This window comes from Heterodontus francisci, chromosome 9 (genome assembly GCF_036365525.1).
Source record: "Heterodontus francisci isolate sHetFra1 chromosome 9, sHetFra1.hap1, whole genome shotgun sequence".
NCBI lineage: Eukaryota > Metazoa > Chordata > Chondrichthyes > Heterodontiformes > Heterodontidae > Heterodontus > Heterodontus francisci.
In genome coordinates, this window is record NC_090379.1 from 115,707,965 (window position 1) to 115,725,403 (window position 17,439).

At 41.0% G+C, this 17,439-nt stretch overlaps 2 protein-coding genes across 6 annotated transcripts in view; one reads left to right on the forward strand and one right to left on the reverse strand.

Moving 5' to 3' along the window:
* The window catches only part of stard9 (StAR-related lipid transfer (START) domain containing 9), a 298,527-nt gene extending 296,965 nt beyond the window's left edge, over nucleotides 1–1,562 (forward strand). For all 5 annotated transcript variants that reach the window (XM_068039742.1, XM_068039743.1, XM_068039744.1 and 2 more), the window contains 2 exons: nucleotides 714–872; nucleotides 965–1,562. In XM_068039742.1, coding sequence (XP_067895843.1) covers nucleotides 714–872; nucleotides 965–1,066 — 261 coding nt within the window. In that variant the 3' untranslated portion in view covers nucleotides 1,067–1,562. The remainder of the gene's footprint in view (nucleotides 1–713; nucleotides 873–964) is intronic.
* The window catches only part of cdan1 (codanin 1), a 92,002-nt gene continuing 76,120 nt past the window's right edge, over nucleotides 1,558–17,439 (reverse strand). The window contains exons 22-28 of the mRNA XM_068038218.1: nucleotides 15,082–15,160; nucleotides 9,995–10,155; nucleotides 8,618–8,725; nucleotides 7,434–7,497; nucleotides 6,553–6,749; nucleotides 4,774–4,887; nucleotides 1,558–4,641 (exon numbers count right to left, since the gene is read on the reverse strand). Of these exons, the coding sequence (XP_067894319.1) occupies nucleotides 4,537–4,641; nucleotides 4,774–4,887; nucleotides 6,553–6,749; nucleotides 7,434–7,497; nucleotides 8,618–8,725; nucleotides 9,995–10,155; nucleotides 15,082–15,160 (828 nt within the window). The 3' untranslated portion in view covers nucleotides 1,558–4,536. The remainder of the gene's footprint in view (nucleotides 4,642–4,773; nucleotides 4,888–6,552; nucleotides 6,750–7,433; nucleotides 7,498–8,617; nucleotides 8,726–9,994; nucleotides 10,156–15,081; nucleotides 15,161–17,439) is intronic.

The window sequence follows — 17,439 nt, forward strand, 5'->3', positions numbered from 1 at the left end:
AATGTGGCTGTTCCAGTGCATCGTCAGTCATTTTTTGGCAATACATTCCTCTAAAGAGTGCCCTGATTACTGCTGAGAGAGCTATCCCCAACACCACCATTCCCTGTCCGGTATAGTGTCCTTAAGCCAAAAGCCATTTAAATTATTTCTCTTCCAAGGGCTCATTACCTTCCCTCTGCCCACATTAAATCCCATTTATCACTCATCTCTTCCTTTTCCCACCCTCTCTTCACCTGACAGCTTTGTTTATGGCCCTAGCACTGATATTCTGCATGATACCACACGAATGACCTACTATTCACTGAGAAATGTTGAAAGAGGTCAGATAGGTGATGCAGAACTTAAAATGTGCTTTTTGTGACTCCTTTCATAACCTCCAAAGTGCTTCACAGCCAATAAATTACTTTTGGATTGTAGGCACTATTGTAATGCAGTGGAATACAGAAATAATACAGAACTCAATTTTTCCATGAGTGATATCACTTACCTCCTGACAATGCCTGTCCTTGCATTTACATAAATCCCAATAAGTTGAGGAGGGAGAAGAGCAGATTGCCTCAATCTACTGATAAAAAAATCAGGGAGCTCTTCCCACTTTCTAGTCGGGATGGAAAGGATATGGTTAATCAGCAAGAAGAGTAATTTGAGGTTGTCAATTACACTCCAGCTTGCAGCAGTATGCACATGGTTTGAATCCATCGTTCTTTCACCAGGACCAGCAGTACATTCTAGCAATGCAGTCCATCTATGAGGAATCGATGCCTCGGCCCGTGAAGGAATTTGTACGAGGGGAAATGCTGCCAAGTGGCTGGATTCTGCAGCCTGACACACACAATGGAAAGGAAATAACGAGACTTATCTACTTGACTCAGGTAAAGACGATGTGTTAAAAGCAAATTAGAATTTTAAAAAAAATACGTTGATAACTAAATGCTGAGATTCCCCTTGCTTTCTGATTTTTAAGGTTGATCTTGGTGCTCCTGCGCTCCCTGCCAGACTGTTGGGGTTAGTTGCCAAGCGACAGCCGTTGTGCATTGCCAACCTTGCCAGCTTGCTCTCCTGCTAAGCTTATTTGGTTATAAAGACAGGTACTGTACATCAGGGGTACTGTAACAGAGCAGCCTCCTCCCATCTGTAATTCTAATCTGACCAACTTTCGGGTTTAAGAACTTAAGTTACCTGCCTAGCTCAGACCGCACACTTATGCATGTTCAAACTTAGGATGACAATGTGTGCATTTTCACTAGCATAGTACATGGTGTATAATATGTACAGTTTTGTACAGATTTTTGTATTGTATGTGTTTTGCAGTTGCTGACAGTCCCTCTGAAAGTTAAGGACAATCTCTAGTGGACAAGTCATGCTACAGCTTAATATTTTCTATTAAATGTACAGTTAAGATTTTTATTTTTGTATGCAAAATCAAATGTCCAAATTGAACTTATTTATATATAAACAAGCATTTTATATAGTTAATGCTGATATAAACCTTAATTGTCAAATTCCATGGAATTATGTCTTTAAGAATGAGCATTAAATATTTTGTGGGCATTATTCTATATGATGGTATTTATATTTAATGCTTTGATTTTAAATATACAGTTTGTTAAAGTAAAATGTGTCATGTCTTTATTATCACATTGCCTATTTCCACCCTCTATTTAATCCATGGCCAACATTAATAAGTTTTATTACATAGAAAGATCAGGTCCCCTCCAACTATTAAAAGGTTCAGAAGCTATTGGATTGAGTTCTGAATTAGCGACATGCACTGTTAGTTAATGATGCTTGAATACTGTTTATCTGGTTAAATACTACATCACAAAGAGCAACTACAATAATTTAAACACATGGTCCACATGATGCAGGAAGATTTCTTTATTCTGGTAAAAGCTTGAAATAGGTAGGTCGTAGAGGGCTGAACTTAAATGGCTAAAAGGTCTCTTTTTTTTTCAATTCATTTGGGAATATAAGCATCACTGGCAAGGCCAGCATTTACTGCCATCGATTTGCCCTGGAGAAGGTGCTGGTGAGCTGCTTTCTTGAGCCACTGCAGTCCATGTGGTGTAGGTACATCCAAAGTGCTGCTCGGGAAGGAGTTTCAGGATTTTGACCCATAGTTCCAAGTCAGGATGGTGTGTGGCTTGGCAGGGAATTTGCAGGTGGTGGTGTTCCCATGCATCTGCTGCCTTTGTTGTTCTAGGTTGCAGGTTTGCAAGGTGCTGTCAAAGGAGCCTTGGTAAGTTGCAGCAGTGTATCGTGCAGCTGATACATACTGCTGCCACTGGGTGTCGGTGGTGGAGGGAGCTTATATTTAACCTAATAGATGGGTTGCTGATTGGGTGGACTGCTTTGTCCTGGATTGTGTTGCTGGAGCTGCAACCATCCTGACGTGTGCCTTGTAGATGGTGGACAGGCTTTGGGGAAATCAGGAAGTGGGTTACGCGCCACTGTTCTTGTAGCCACAGTATTTATTGGGCTAGTCCAGTTACGTTTCTAGTCATTGGAGGAATTCAGCGATGGTAATGCCATTGAATGTCAAGGGTAGCCGGTCATTGCCTGGCACAAATGTTACTTATCAGTCTGAATGTTGGCCAGATCTTGCTGCATGCAAGCATGGACTGCTTCAGTATCTAAGAAGTTACAAATGATACTGAACAATCATCAGCGAATATCACCACTTCTATGCATGTGATGGAGGAAAGGTCACTGATGAAGCAGCTACAGATGGGTGAGCCATAGGATAGTGGTTAGCACTGCAGTCTCACAGCTCCAGCGACCCGGGTTCAATTCTGGGTACTGCCTGTGTGGAGTTTGCAAGTTCTCCCTGTGCTTCAGTTCCTCCCACAAGCCAAAAGACTTGCAGGTTAGTAGGTAAATTGGCCATTATAAATTGCCCCTAGTATAAATGGGTGGTTGATGGTCGGCACATAGTCGGTGGGCTGAAGGGCCTGTTTCAGTGCTGTATCACTAAAACTAAAAACTGAGGAACTCTTGCAGTGGTGTTTGGCCTCCAACCACCACAATCATATTTTTCCCCGATTCACACTGACGTTGACGTCAAGAACAGTCCCTTTCACCACATCGCTGAAATTCTGTTCGATTCTCCATGTTTGAACCAAAGCTATAATGAGGTCAGGATTTGAATGGCTCTGGTGGAACCCAAACTGAGAAGCAGTGAGCAGCTTATTACTGAGCAAGTGCTGCTTGATAACACTGTCCATGCCACCTTCCATCACTTTACTGACGATTCAAAGTAAACTAATTCATGATGTGGCAGGACTGCAGAGATTTGATTTGTAGGATGACTTTGCTCTGTCTAGCACATGCTGCTGTTTCACCAGGTTGGCACCTCATTTTTCAATATGCCTGGTGCTATTCCTCATGGAACAACTTGATGATAATGGTAGAGTGAGGGATGTGACCGCCCATGTGATTACAAATTGTGGTTAAATACAATTCTGATGGCCCACCATGTTGGCTGGATGCCTAGTTCTGGCTGCTTGATCTGAGTCTATCCCATTTAGCACAGTTGTAGTACCATACAATACAATGGGGTGTCCTCATTGTGAAGATGGGACTGTGGAGTGGTCACTCCTATCAGGCATATAGGCCAGACCAGGTAAGGACAGCAGATTTCCTTCCCTGACCAGATGGGGTTTTAACAACAATCTGGTAGTTCCATAATTTAATTAAATTTCAATTCATGGCCCCAGAGACCAGTAACATTGCCACTATGCCACTTCCACCTCAATTTGGCTTCCCACTTTGAAGATAATTTTTTTAAAAATCTGCCCAGATTTTGTGGTTGGAATAACTGGGGCTAAAGGCGCTCACTGTTAGTATGCTTTAAATTGGACAACAGCATCCACATGTGCACAGTTAAATATAGAAATCGGGCACTTGGAGGTATCAGCACAGCAACAGATTTGGTATTAGAACACACGAACCTGTGGTACTTACCCCACTGTCACTCAAAACACCAGAAAAGCTAAGGCTTGTCCATTCAAGTGCAAGTGAATTTTAATGGCGTGTTAAGTCTTAATTATGTCCAAACAACCTCTCAGGCACTGAAAATTTAATTTTAGAAATGTGGCATTTCATTCCTTCAGAATTTAACTTAGAATGATGTTTTACTTTATGTCTCTTCTCTCTATCCTATCTTTCTGTACATGATTTTACGTTACAATATTTAATTCAGTGTCACTTCCTGATTTAGACTCTGTCTCCATAAGGATTCTTCATTGAGTGCTTGCCCTGTCAGTCTGAAATGGATCTCTAATTACTGTAAATTGCCACATTAAAAACCCACAAAATGTGGGAGCTGCAAGCACAATATAAAATGATCCAATTATTAGAAATAGTCCAATGTGAACTACATAAAATATTCACAATTGAACATTTGATTAAGTTTAGCAGCATCAGTAAAAAATACAAAATATCCCCCCAACCCCAAATGAATTGCACTTATGAATAGCAAAATACCAAGAATAAGGCTAGAGTTTTCTTTGCAGAAGTTAATCTAAGCATGCTATTTTACTGAATATGTCTTCCTTCATTTGGCATCTGGTCTTCCACTTTATCTGTCTTTGCCAGTTCTGAACACAATCCAAATACAGATTCTATCACTTGAATGAACTCCTGGAAGAAGCAAGAGAAATATGGTTTAGAAACAACATGTAAATAAACTTCAATTTCTATGAATGGAGGTGCAGCATAACCACCAACAGATTAATTTACTGAAGAGAAACCGAACAAATCAAACTCTATTACCTGGGGCCAACACTGCTGTGAAAGGTCCCTCCAGCAATTTTCTATTTCCACAGTCTTCATCAGCCCCTGCTCAGTAAGGCCACGAATTAGAAACGAGAGTTCATTCCAACATAACTAATGAGAGAAGAAATTGGTAATAAAATTTTCAAAGAGGATACAATCATAGAGAAGTCTGGGCTTTCTCTAGTTTAATTTGCAACACAATCTTTTCCCAGTTAGCATCTCTGTTTAAACACAACTGGATTACAATGTCCACCTAGTAGAAACATTCGTGTCTGACTGGGCAATTCACTTTGACCCATTTTTTCTCTCAAAAACTGAATCCACAAACTGTTAATTTGGCTAGCAGCACTGCACCATTTCCCCAGAGTGTGCAATGTAGAAGGGCTGATTCCCTGCAAGATGGTTTCTTGCAGGAATTTTGATTTAGTGAGGGAAAAGTTTTGCTTTTTTTTTTAAAATATAAAGGTATTTGAACTTTATGTTCACCAATTTAAATAAGCTTGACAGTATATTTCCCATACTCCTGGATTTTAAATACAGGGCTTGATGGCTTTCATTCACTGTATAAGTTGCCATACTGCTGTTTCTCCATTATTGCTTTTATGTTATTTCCTGTTTGGTTCAAATCTTAAATAGGGAACCCACCAATGACAATGATGGACGGTATGCCATCAGTTTCCATGACATATTAGTGGACAATTAATTTAGGCTGACTTGTAAGAATTGCCACAAAACGTTACCTTTTGTAAATGAATCAATCTGGTTGTTAGGAATATATTGTAAAGAATATGATATGTAGGAACAAGGACCTGGAAGAATTTGTCTACATTAGACTTCATGACAATAGTGCAATGTGGCAATTAGTGAAACACAACAAGTACATTCAACATTGACCAAAATCATTTTTGAGAGCGAATTCAGCACAACAGTAAAAAATAAAATAAAACATTTTTGGTAATTATGAATATTTGTTTTCTAGTTTAACTTGGTTAAGAATACCGAAGGAATAAAATATAGTCCTTGTCCACAGCTCCAGCGACCCGGGTTCAATTCTGGGTACTGCCTGTATGGAGTTTGCAAGTTCTCCTTGTGTCTGCATGGGTTTTCTCCGGGTGCTCCGGTTTCCTCCCACAAGCCAAAAGACTTGCAGGTTGGTAGGGAAATATAGGGACAGGTGGGGATGTGGTAGGAATATGGGATTAGTATATATGGGTGGTTGATGGTCGGCACAGACTCAGTGGGCCGAAGGGCCTGTTTCAGTGCTGTATCTCTAATCTAATCTAAACCTAAGTTAACAGTAGATCTTAAAACAACTGACTGAAGCTTTCTCAACTTCCATAATCAGGTCATTAGCTCAAAAAGAGATTTCTCCTTGGATCAGATAAATTGCTGTTTACCAAGCATTCGACTATTTTTCCTGAATCAAAATAAACATTATTTGATTTTCAGATTATTCATAGTTCCATGAACAATCCTGGAGACACTTTGAGAGCTGCTATACTTAATATTCCTTACTCTCAAATGCACAGGGAACCTATTGCAAATATTTAAATAAGCTCATGTCACCACATGCAGCAAGGTCAATTCCCCAGTCCACTATAATGGGACTGCTCACAGTCCCCTGAACTCAGGGAATCAGCCTTCAAGTATAATTAGCACAACTGTTGTTCAAATCAGATAACTGAAAAACAAAAGTTTACCAAAGTCATGCGGAAAATGTGTGAACTCATTCACAATGGGAAGAATCATATTTCAAAAGCAATTGACAAGTGTTACCTTTCGATTTCTTGTCTCTATTGTATATGAAATGTTCTTCTCACTAAATATTAGCTGAAGAGGTACAGGCACATGGAAATCATTCTTCCACAAAGAGAGGAGGAGGCTGAGCGATTGCTGGACGGACTTGCAAAGAGAAGCCTGGTCTCTGAAACTCTTCTTCATATTAGGGTTGGATAGTGGAACTTCTCCTGCAACTGTGGGAAATAATCAGGTGAGACTTCGGTTGGGTACAGCTGAAACTATCTTAGAAAAACAGTGAACTAGTTCAGCACTGTTACAAAACAACTATGATGCTGTAAATCCTCCACGGCAGAGGAAGCCTCCCGGAATAGTTATCAGCTGCGGCTCACTGGCAACATTCACCTCAGTCAGATCATGGGGACAATCCCCACTCCAGGACTTGAGCATATAATCTAGTGTTCAGTGTTGCAGTCTTTCAATCAAGACCTAAACCTGTGTCTGCCATCTCAGGTAAATATAAACCATGCCATAGTGCAATTCAAAAGACAAGTAGGGCAGTTCTCCCAGTGAACTGGACAATATTAATACCTCCAGAAAACATTAAACACAGACGACCTGTTCATTTCTTTTATTGTAGTTTGTGCAGCTTCACTGAACTCAATACTGGCTGCCACATTTGCCTACAGAAATACATCATGGGCTGTGAAGCATTTTGGGATGTCCTGAGGATGTGAAAGGTGCTATATAAATGCAAATCTTCATCCCCTTAGTTTACAAATCAATACGACTTAGTCCACCAGTAAAATCAAATACTTTCCCTCCATGTGAACTACAAATATATTTTTCAATATAGTCTCATCAGCACAAATGTTACTAAATTTTTTAAATGCACAAATATTAGTTTTTCAATTACTTACCTAACAGAGAAGCAAGCTCCACTGTGCACTTGGCAAGGGCCTGTTCAATTACCGGACAGATGTACTGCAAAAGAAAGTCACAATTCACAAGTGTCACCCCTTCAGTATTCAGTTTCATAATGAAGTGATGAGGGGATTACATTGAATATGCAGCACAGAGACAGGCCATCTGACTCAACTGGTCTATGCTGATATTTGTGCTCCGTATGAGCCTCCTCCCACCCCACTTCATCAGCAAATCTTCTATTCCTTTCTCCCTCATGCATTTATCTGGTTTCCCTTAAATGTATATTATGCTGTTCACCTGAACTTCTTGTCGGAGAGTGTTCCACATTCTAATCAATCTCTGGATAAGGAAGTTTCTCCTGAATTCCCTATTGGATTTACTGGTAACTATCATATTGATGGCCCATAATTTTGCACGTCCCCACAAATGGAAACATTTTCTCTACATCTACCCTATTACAACCTTTCATAATTATAAAGATCTCTATCACCTCTCAGCCTTCTTGTAAAGAGTCCCAGTCTGTTCACTCTTCCCTGATTGTTACATGCGCATAGTTCTGGTACCATCCTTTGTAAATCTGTTTTGCACCTTCTCCAATATATCCTTTTTCTAATAATGGAACTCAGAAATGTGCACTGTACTCCCAAGTGTGGTTGAGCCATGGTTTGATACAAGTTTTCAATTCTTTCCCTCTAGATACGAAATGCTGATTGGTAGAATTCCCAGTTTGAGTTGCCAAACTAAATTACTCAATTTCATTTGAGAAAATTGAACATTCTTGTTCACCTTATGGTGAGATTTTTCCCAAGTTGAACTTTAACTTTTACCACATAAATAATAAATGCAGACCAGCTTTGATGAGCCAAAAAGCCTCTCATCATCCTTGAATTTTGTTTATAAAACTGACCTATTCCTTCCCACACACATTTTCCCTCCCAAGAACTGTCCATGCCAGCTGCAACCCTGATTCAAGAAAACATGAAGTGACTCGCTCCACCCTACCATCACCTACTACCATTCTACAGCTGGCCACAAGAGTACAGCAGGTCTGGAGTCTCTGCATTTCCTATAACAGTGTGGCTAAAACTGGTAATTCACTTACCAGGAACCAAAGACATAAATCAGAGTCCTGAGAATGTATCTTACTAAATGAAGACATTTGAATAAAAATTTGCACCTGTCTACATCTTAGTGTTTGGCATAACCTTCTTAATAAGTCATCGAGTTGCTTGTGGTCCACTGTTTCATCACTGTGCCTGGGACCCAACGTAATACTTAACAGCTCCTATGAAAGGGAGAGAATACACAGCAAATTATGATATGGGCTTCCAAACCATGTTTACCAGAGATTTCAGAACAAAAAAACTATTGTATTAGAAGGTATAAATTGCTTTCCCCAAGCAACAGACTGACTGGTTTAGTCAGTGACCAATGCTTAGGCCCCTAATTACTGAGATATGGAACTGACTTTTAGATTGAACTTGTATCCCTTCTGTAGTTCATCATTGCTATCTGCTCCAATTTTCTTGCCTCCCCCTGGGATACAGTCCCATGGACAGCAGAAATCTTCCAGTCTCTTGGCCACTGGTTCATACTGAGTGCCAAGCCAGTGAATGTCAGCATGCAATTTGAGCATGAAGAACATTACAATCAAACTTCCTTCCCTAACCCAACGTACATGCATGATTTCTAATTCAATTGGAGGGAAACCTAGATCTTTCCATCCCCACTACCATCCCAACTAACAGCCTTTAATATGTGGTTCGGGATATTGTGCATTCACCCTCTGAGGCCTCCTTGACAAGATGATGTCCATTCTGAGGAAACAGTTGTGCTCTGCTATCTAAAACAGTCCTGTAGTTTTTCCAAGACCACATTGAGAAACTGAATGTGAACGCAGTGGGGACATAAACCGGAAGTGACTCACTTCTGTGGTTTGCTACAATGTCCATAAGTCCTCAGCATCATGCAGAGTGAAATGTTGGGCAGAGGCAGAGCCTAGACACACGGGTTTCTGCATTATGGTAACCAATCAGAACTACATGAAGAATCTGATACAGGAGGTAGAACAGTTCCACTATCCCAACTGGTCTTTCAATAGCCTGAGCAAGGAAGTTTTTTCTACATATTCCCATCCCCACTGCTCAAGACAGAGCTTAATATCAGTGCGGAAAGAGTCCAAACTACTGCAGGACCTCAATTCAAAACAACAAGGGTTAATCGTGCTCCTCACAACATCGTTAATTCTTTCCAGATAATACTCATTCCAACAAACTATATCAATAAATTGCTAAATTACGTCATGAAAATCTATTTTCAGGAAACTAAACATAAATCATAGTTCCTTGTAACAGAATATACAATACAGAAACTAAACAAATAAAAAATTCCCATATTACAAACTGAATTTATGTTTCTGTAGAAATGGACATGGAAAAGACACTCAATTAATAAAAACGAGGGTTGCATTTTAGTAATGCTATTTTATGAAACTATTGTATACTGAACCAATTTTCCATTTATATCACATTTAGTCAATGGGAATGCAACATACCTTAAACTCACTGGCTATCTGGGAAGGAGGCGGGACGCTGTGTTTACACTCAGGTGAGCAGCTCCCTTTTGCTGCAGGAACCTCACTCACATTTGTTGATTGCATTGTTTGAGATTTCTTCAGTCTGTCAAAGCCGAGCTTCATTTCTTTTCTAAGTAAAGCTGACAGCAAACCAAAAGAAAAATCTGATCTAGGGTACAAACTACCACAGAAGCGCAAACTCAAAAGTACATTTTACACGATATGCTCCTCTTCTACCAAACACAGTGCAGCAATGGAGCATGCAATTATTATTCACCAGCACTCTATGGTGCATTAGTGCTGAAACATTCAAAGAAAAGCAGCAGGCAAGTTCTCCTAGTGACTGGCTCAAAAGCACTTGGGGGAGGGGGCATCTAGATTCTCCACTCAGCTGGGCAAAGGATGTTGGCTCTCTCTGATCAGCTGAAAATTTTCAAGGTGTTCGGTCACTCTACCCTCAATTATAGACCAGTAATTTCCCGACAACAGATATTAGGCTAACTGGTCTATTAATTACTTTGTTTCCCTCTCTCACCTTTCTTAAACAGCAAAGTGATGTACAATTTTCCATTCTAAAGGAATGGTCCCCGAATCAAAAGAATTTTGTAAGATTATAGTTAGGGCATCTGCAAAAATTCCAAGGGTGGGACCCACCATCCGTGGTCAACTAAAACAGTTAAAGATAGTATCAAACTTAAAGAAAAAGCTTATAATTGCACAAAGATGAGAGGCAGGTCAGAAGATCGGACAGAATATAAAAAAAACAGTAAAGAATGACTAAACGAATGATAAGGGAGGTAAAATTAGAGTACGAGAGAAAGCTGGCTAGAAATATAAAGACAGATAGTTAGAGTTTCTACAGATATTTTAAAAAGAGTTAAAGTGAGTGTTGGTCCGATAGAAAGTGAGTCTGGGGAATTACTAATGGATAATAAGGAGATGAAAGATGAATTGAACAGATATTTTGCATCGGTCTTCACTACTGAGGATACAAGTAATATCCCAGTATTAGCTGTTAGTCAGGAAATGGACGGGAGCGAGGAATTCCAGAAAATTACAATTACCAGGGAACTGGTAATGAACAAATTGTTGGAGCTGCGGGCTGACAAGTCCCCGGGTCCTGATGGACTTCATCCTAGGGTGTTAAAAGAAGTGGCTAGTGGGATAGTTGAAGCTTTACTTTTAATTTTCCGAAATTCTCTAGATTCGGAGAAGGTTCTGTTAAATTGGAAAATAGCGAATCTAACTCCTTTATTCAAAAAGGGAGGGAGACAGAAAGCAGGAAACTAAAGGCCAGTTAGCTTAACATCTGTCCTAGGGAAAATGTTAGAACCTATTAATTAAAGACATTATAGCAGAGCATTTAGAAAAATTCAAGGTAATCAGGCAGAGTCAACATGATTTTGTGAAAGGGAAATCATGTTTAACCAACTTATTGGAATTCTTTCAGGGAGTTACATGTGCTGTGGATAAAGGGGAACTGGTGGATGTATTGTACTTAGATTTCCAGAAGGCATTTGATAAGGTGCCACATAAAAGGTTACTGCAGAAAATAAAAGCTCATGGTGTAGGGGAAGATTGGCTAGCTAACAGAAAACAAAGAGTAGGCATAAATGGGTCATTTTCTGGTTGGCAACATGCAACGAGTGGTGTGCCACAGGAATCTGCTGGGGCCTCAACTTTTGACAATTTATATAAATGACTTAGATGAAGGGACTGAAGGTATGGTTGCTAAATTTGCTGATGACACAAACTCGTGACGAGGACATAAGGGGGCTACAAAGGGATATAGATAGGTTAAGTGAGTGGGCAAAAACCTGACAAATGGAGTATAATGTGGGAAAGTGTGAAATTGTCCACTTTGGCAGGAAGAATAAAAAAGCACATTATCTAAATGGTGAGAGATTGCAGAGCTCTGAGATGCAGAGGGATCCGAGTGTCCTAGTGCATGAATCGTAAAAGGTTAGTCTGCAGGTACAGCACATAATTAGGAAAGCTAATAGAATGTTATCGTTTATCACGAGGGGAATTGAATACAAAAGTAGGGAGGTTATGCTTTAGCTATACAGGGCATTGGTGAGACCACATCTGGAGTACTGTGTACAGTATTGATCTCCTTATTTAAGGAAGGATGTAAATGTGTTGGAGGCAGTGCAGTGAAGGTTTACTAGACTAATACCTGGAATGGGCAGGCTGTTTTACAAGGAAAGATTGGACGGGCTAGGCTTGTATCCGCTGGAATTTAGAAGTGTAAGAGGTGACTTGATTGAAACATATAAGATCCTGAGGGGTCTCGACAGGGTGGATGTGGAAAGGATGTTTCCCCTTGTGGGAGAATCTAGAACTAGGGGTCACTGTTTAAAAATAAGGGGTCGTCCATTTAAGATGGAGATGAGGAACATTTTTTCTCTCAGAGGGTTGTGAGTCTTCGGAATTATCTTCCTCAAAAGGCAGAGGAAGCAGAGTCTTTGAATATTTTTAAGGCAGAGGCAGATAAGATTCTTGATAAGCAAGTGGGTGGAAGGTTATCGGGGGGTAGGCGGGAATGTGGAGTAATAAGTTCAGCCATGAACTTATTGAATGGTGGAGCAGGCTCAAAGGGCCCAGTGGCCTACTCCTGCTCCTAATTCATATGTTCGTAATGTTCTCACCTACTTGCTTTAAAACACTGGGAGGGAAGCTATCTGGCCCTGGGGACTAGTCACTTTTTAGTGGCATTACTGTCTTCATTACTCTAGCCACCGACTCCATCCCTCTCCTGAGCAACTCTGAGCTTGAACTAGACTGTTCGCAACCTTGGTATCATATTTGACCTTGAGATGAACTTCTGACCACATATCCGTGATGTCACTAAGACTGCCTATTGTCACCTTCATAATTTCGCCCGCCCTCATTCCCACCTCAGCTCATCTGCTGCTGAAACCCTTATCAATGCCAGTGTTACCTAATGTGACTATTTTAACACACTATGGGTAAGCCTCCCATGTTCTATCCTCTGTAAATTTGATGTCACCCGAAGCTCTGCTGCCCGTGTCCTAACTCACACCAAATCCCATTCACCCATCACCCGTGCTCACTGACCTACACTGGCTCCCAGTGAAGCAACAGCTTGATTTTAAAATTTTTCATCCTGGTTTTCCAATTCCTCATGTCCTCACCCCTCCCACTTTCTAATCTGCTCAGCCCCACAATCTTCCAAGAAATGCACTCTGCTCTAATTTTGGCCTCTTGAACATCCCCGATTTTAAACTCTCCACCATTGATGACCGAGCCTTCAGCTGCCTAGGCTTCAAGCTCTGAAATTCCCTCCCTAAACCTTTTTGCCTCTCTGCCTCCCCTTCCTGCTTTAAGGTGCTCCTAAAAACCCACCTCTTTGACCAAGATTTTGGTCATCTCCTTATGTGGCTGAGAAAGAATTTGTTTTTGTAATGCTCCTGTGAAACACCCTTACTATGTTCAAGAGCTATATAAATGCAAGTTGGTGTTGACTCATCCCTGATTCAATATCAGTTGCCTTGGGACATCTACTGTAAATATTGACAGAAAGTAATTATTCAACATGCCCACAATTTCTTTATTTCCATTTATATCACTGTTATCAGCTTTTAATAGGCCCACAATGCTCCCAACCACCCCTTTTCCTAATTGTAAAAAAAAAGTGCATGTTTATTTTGATACCACTTGCAAGTTTCTTTCCATACTCCTTTTTTGTAGCTCTTACTATCTGTTTGTCACTTTTTGTTCTTTGTATCTCTCCCAGTTGCCACAATCTTTGCTAGTTCTGCATGCTTTTTCTTTTAGTTTTACCTTTGACCCCTTTAATTGTCCACGGCTGTTTTTTGTTTGGCAGGCAGAGCTCTTGCCCCTTAGGAGTATAAATGGGTTCTGTCTCATGTTAAATTCTTCTGTGAACATCTTCCACTGATCTTTTGTCCTTTTACCCAACCAACAGATTTTTCCAGTTTACTGTGAACAGGCTCTGCGTCATCCTATTGAAGTCAGCCTTACCTAAATCTAGAATCTTAGTACCTGTTTTGGGTTTCTCCCTTTCAAATACGTTGAACTCAATCATACAATCGCTATTAGATAAATGTGCATGCACTGTTAGGCTTTTAACTAAATCTGTCTCATTACTAAACCTAATATGGACTGCCCCTTTGTTGTGTCTAGGACATATTGTTACAGAAAACTATCCTGAACACATTCAAGAAATTCCCTACCTTTCTAACATGAGCTCATCCCAATCTATATGAAAGTTCGAATCACTGTCTTTGCTACATGCTTGTCTAATCTCTGCATTTATACAATCTACCACTTCACAGCTGCTACCAGGGGGCCTATACACAACTCCCACTACAGTCTTAAATCCTTTTCTATTAATTCTGCCCATAAAGTCTTCACTGCCTGCTTACATCTCGTTATATCATCTCTTATTTAAGTAATTTCATCCCTAACCACTAAGACTACTCCTCCCCTTATAACAGTTTCCCTATCCTTCCTGTAGACCTTATAACCATCTTACAGCCATGACTCAGTAATGGGTGCCATGTCTTACCCTCAAAGTTGAATGTGCCTACAATTCAATTTGTTCCTTATACTCCGTGCGTTTGTATAAAGAACATTTATTTGGGCCACGCAATAATGTTTTTTTCACGATTTAATTATTTTACATCTTTTAGTTTTCCCTTTGCCTGTAGCGCCAGGATGAGAGAGCACAAAGATGAATTCTCACTGCTCCTGCTCCAATAAGTTGGTTTCTTTTCCTTTGCCATGAGCTTAATCACAGAGAGCTGGAATGCCAAAAGAAATGATAAGCACCTAATCCACAATCACCTAGCACTCGATTTCCCTCCTTCCCCTGCAAGGATTCTTAAACCTGATAGTTCAATTGCAGAATAAGCCATTTATTGCAATAGTAGCCTGCACTCAGCATTGCTGACACCAGGTCCTCACTGTGGGGACCTGCCATCACAAATCCTCCAGTACTGCACTGCACGGCACAGCTGTGAGGAGTTCCTATGATCCTGTGCAAAAAGCTGATCTTTTAAGGTTATGCTTCTCAGTACCTGTGATGTTGGCAGAAAGCCACGTACAAGCTTTCTCAGTAGCAAGGCGGCTTGCAATACCTTCAGCCGTGCTCAGCACCTATAAAAAATAGCTTGATTACTTTCAAATACCACCAGTGATCAGAGTGCTTTACAAAGAGGGGCGGGGGAAGAGCAGCACAAAGATGATGATTTCGACATGAGGGGGAGAGGGTAAAAACACAGTCACAAACAGTTCCTAACAGGTATCAAAAATGGCAAAGCACCACCACCCATGGCAGTGCAACCCTGTAGGTAGGCTGTTCTTCTTCACAATCTCACACACACTCCTTATCAAAAGGACATAAGGCAAGTTAGAATTCATGTAGAATGGGACTTGAAAACTCCACTGAGAACAAAAGGAAGAAGTTATGTTAAACATTTATAAATCACTGGTTAGACCCCAGCTGGAGTACTGTGGCAAATTCTGGGCACCCTCTGGAAGTATGTCAGGGATTTAGGGTGAAGAGATTTACCAGAATGGTTCAGGGGATGGAGGACTTTAGTTACATGGGAAGACTAAAGAAACTGGGGCTGTTTACTTAGAGCAGAGAAGGTTAAAGTGAGATTTGATAGAAGTGTTCAAAATTCAAAGGGTTTTGATACAGTAGATACAGAAAAACTAGTTCCATTGGCAGAAGGGTCGGTAACCAGAGTATACAGATTTAAGAAAATTGGAAAAAGGAATGAAAATTCTTTTTACACAGCGAGTTGCGATCTGGAATACACTGCCTGAAAGAATCTGCTTCCACCATCCTTTCAGACTTTCAAAAGAACACTTGAAAAGGAAACATCTGCAGGGCTGTAGGGAAAAGAGCAGGGGAGTGAGACTAATTGGGCAGCTCTCTCAAAAGGCCAGCACAGGCACAACTGGCTGAATGACCAGCTTCTTGCTGTATGATTCTCCATGGTGCTATGAAGGCAATGGTGTAGATGAGAACTTCACTCGCTGCCAGGTGAGCTAGGTGACATAACAGAAGTGGAAGCATGCATTCTTGGTGATGGACTGGACGTGGGCTTTGAAGATCAGATACCATCAGGTTCAGCCTAAGCAAGTGGTCAGGCAGAAAGGGATAAGGGACCGAGGAGCACAATTCCTCCAATAGAACAGCTGTGGATCTTGCCAATATTTAGCAGGAGGAAGTTCCTGCTGGGCCAGCACCCAATAGGAGGCAACACAGTGAAAGTGTTGGAAGTTGAGGATAATGGTGGAAAGGTACACACAACACAGGAATATACATAAACATAATGTCAACTGCTTTCAATCAGGGTGGTCCCAAGTGTCCAGAACATCCCTCATATCTCTCAAACTTTTTGGCAGGTATCTACCCAACTCTTTGGAATTTGCTGGTGCAGCCAGCCTCACTGCATCCCCCGGCTGGCTGTAGTTAGTATTCACATCAGAAGCCAAGATCATGCTTACCGATATTAAGAATTTCTATGGTTTCAGTCACACAATATCAGTTTTTGTCCAGTGTGTGCAGGAGGGTTTTCTGACACAGTATGTAGACAGGCCAACCAGGGGCGATGCCACATTGGATTTGGTACTGGATAATGAACCCGGCCAGGTGTTAGATTTAGATGTAGGTGAGCACTTTGGTGATAGTGATCACAATTCGGTTAGGTTTACCTTAGCGATGGGCAGGGACAGGTATATACTGCAGGGCAAGAATTATAGCTGGGGGAAAGGAAATTATGATGCGATTAGGCAAGATTTAGGATGCGTAGGATGGGGAAGGAAACTGCAGGGGATGGGAACAATCGAAATGTGGAGCTTATTCAAGGAGCAGCTACTGCGTGTCCTTGATAAGTATGTACCTGTCAGGCAGGGAGGAAGTTGTCGAGCGAGGGAGCCGTGGTTTACTAAAGAAGTTGAAGCGCTTGTCAAGAGGAAGAAGGCGGCTTATGTTAGGATGAGACGTGAAGGCTCAGTTAGGGCGCTTGAGAGTTAAAAGCTAGCCAGGAAGGATCTAAAGGGAGAGCTTAGAAGAGCGAGGAGAGGACACGAGAAGCCATTGGCGGATAGGATCAAGAAAAACCCTAAGGCTTTCTATAGGTATATCAGGAATAAAAGAATGACTAGAGATAGGTTAGGGCCAATCAAGGATAGTAGTGGGAAGTTGTGTGTGGAATTGGAGGAGATAGGGGAAGTGTTAAATGAATATTTTTCGTCAGTATTCACAGTGGAGAAAGAAAATGTTGTCGAGGAGAATACTGAGATACAGACTACTAGGCTAGATGGGATTGAGGTTCACAAGGAGGAGGTGTTAGCAATTTTGGAAAGTGTGAAAATAGATAAGTCCCCTGGGCCAGATGGGATTTATCCTAGGATTCTCTGGG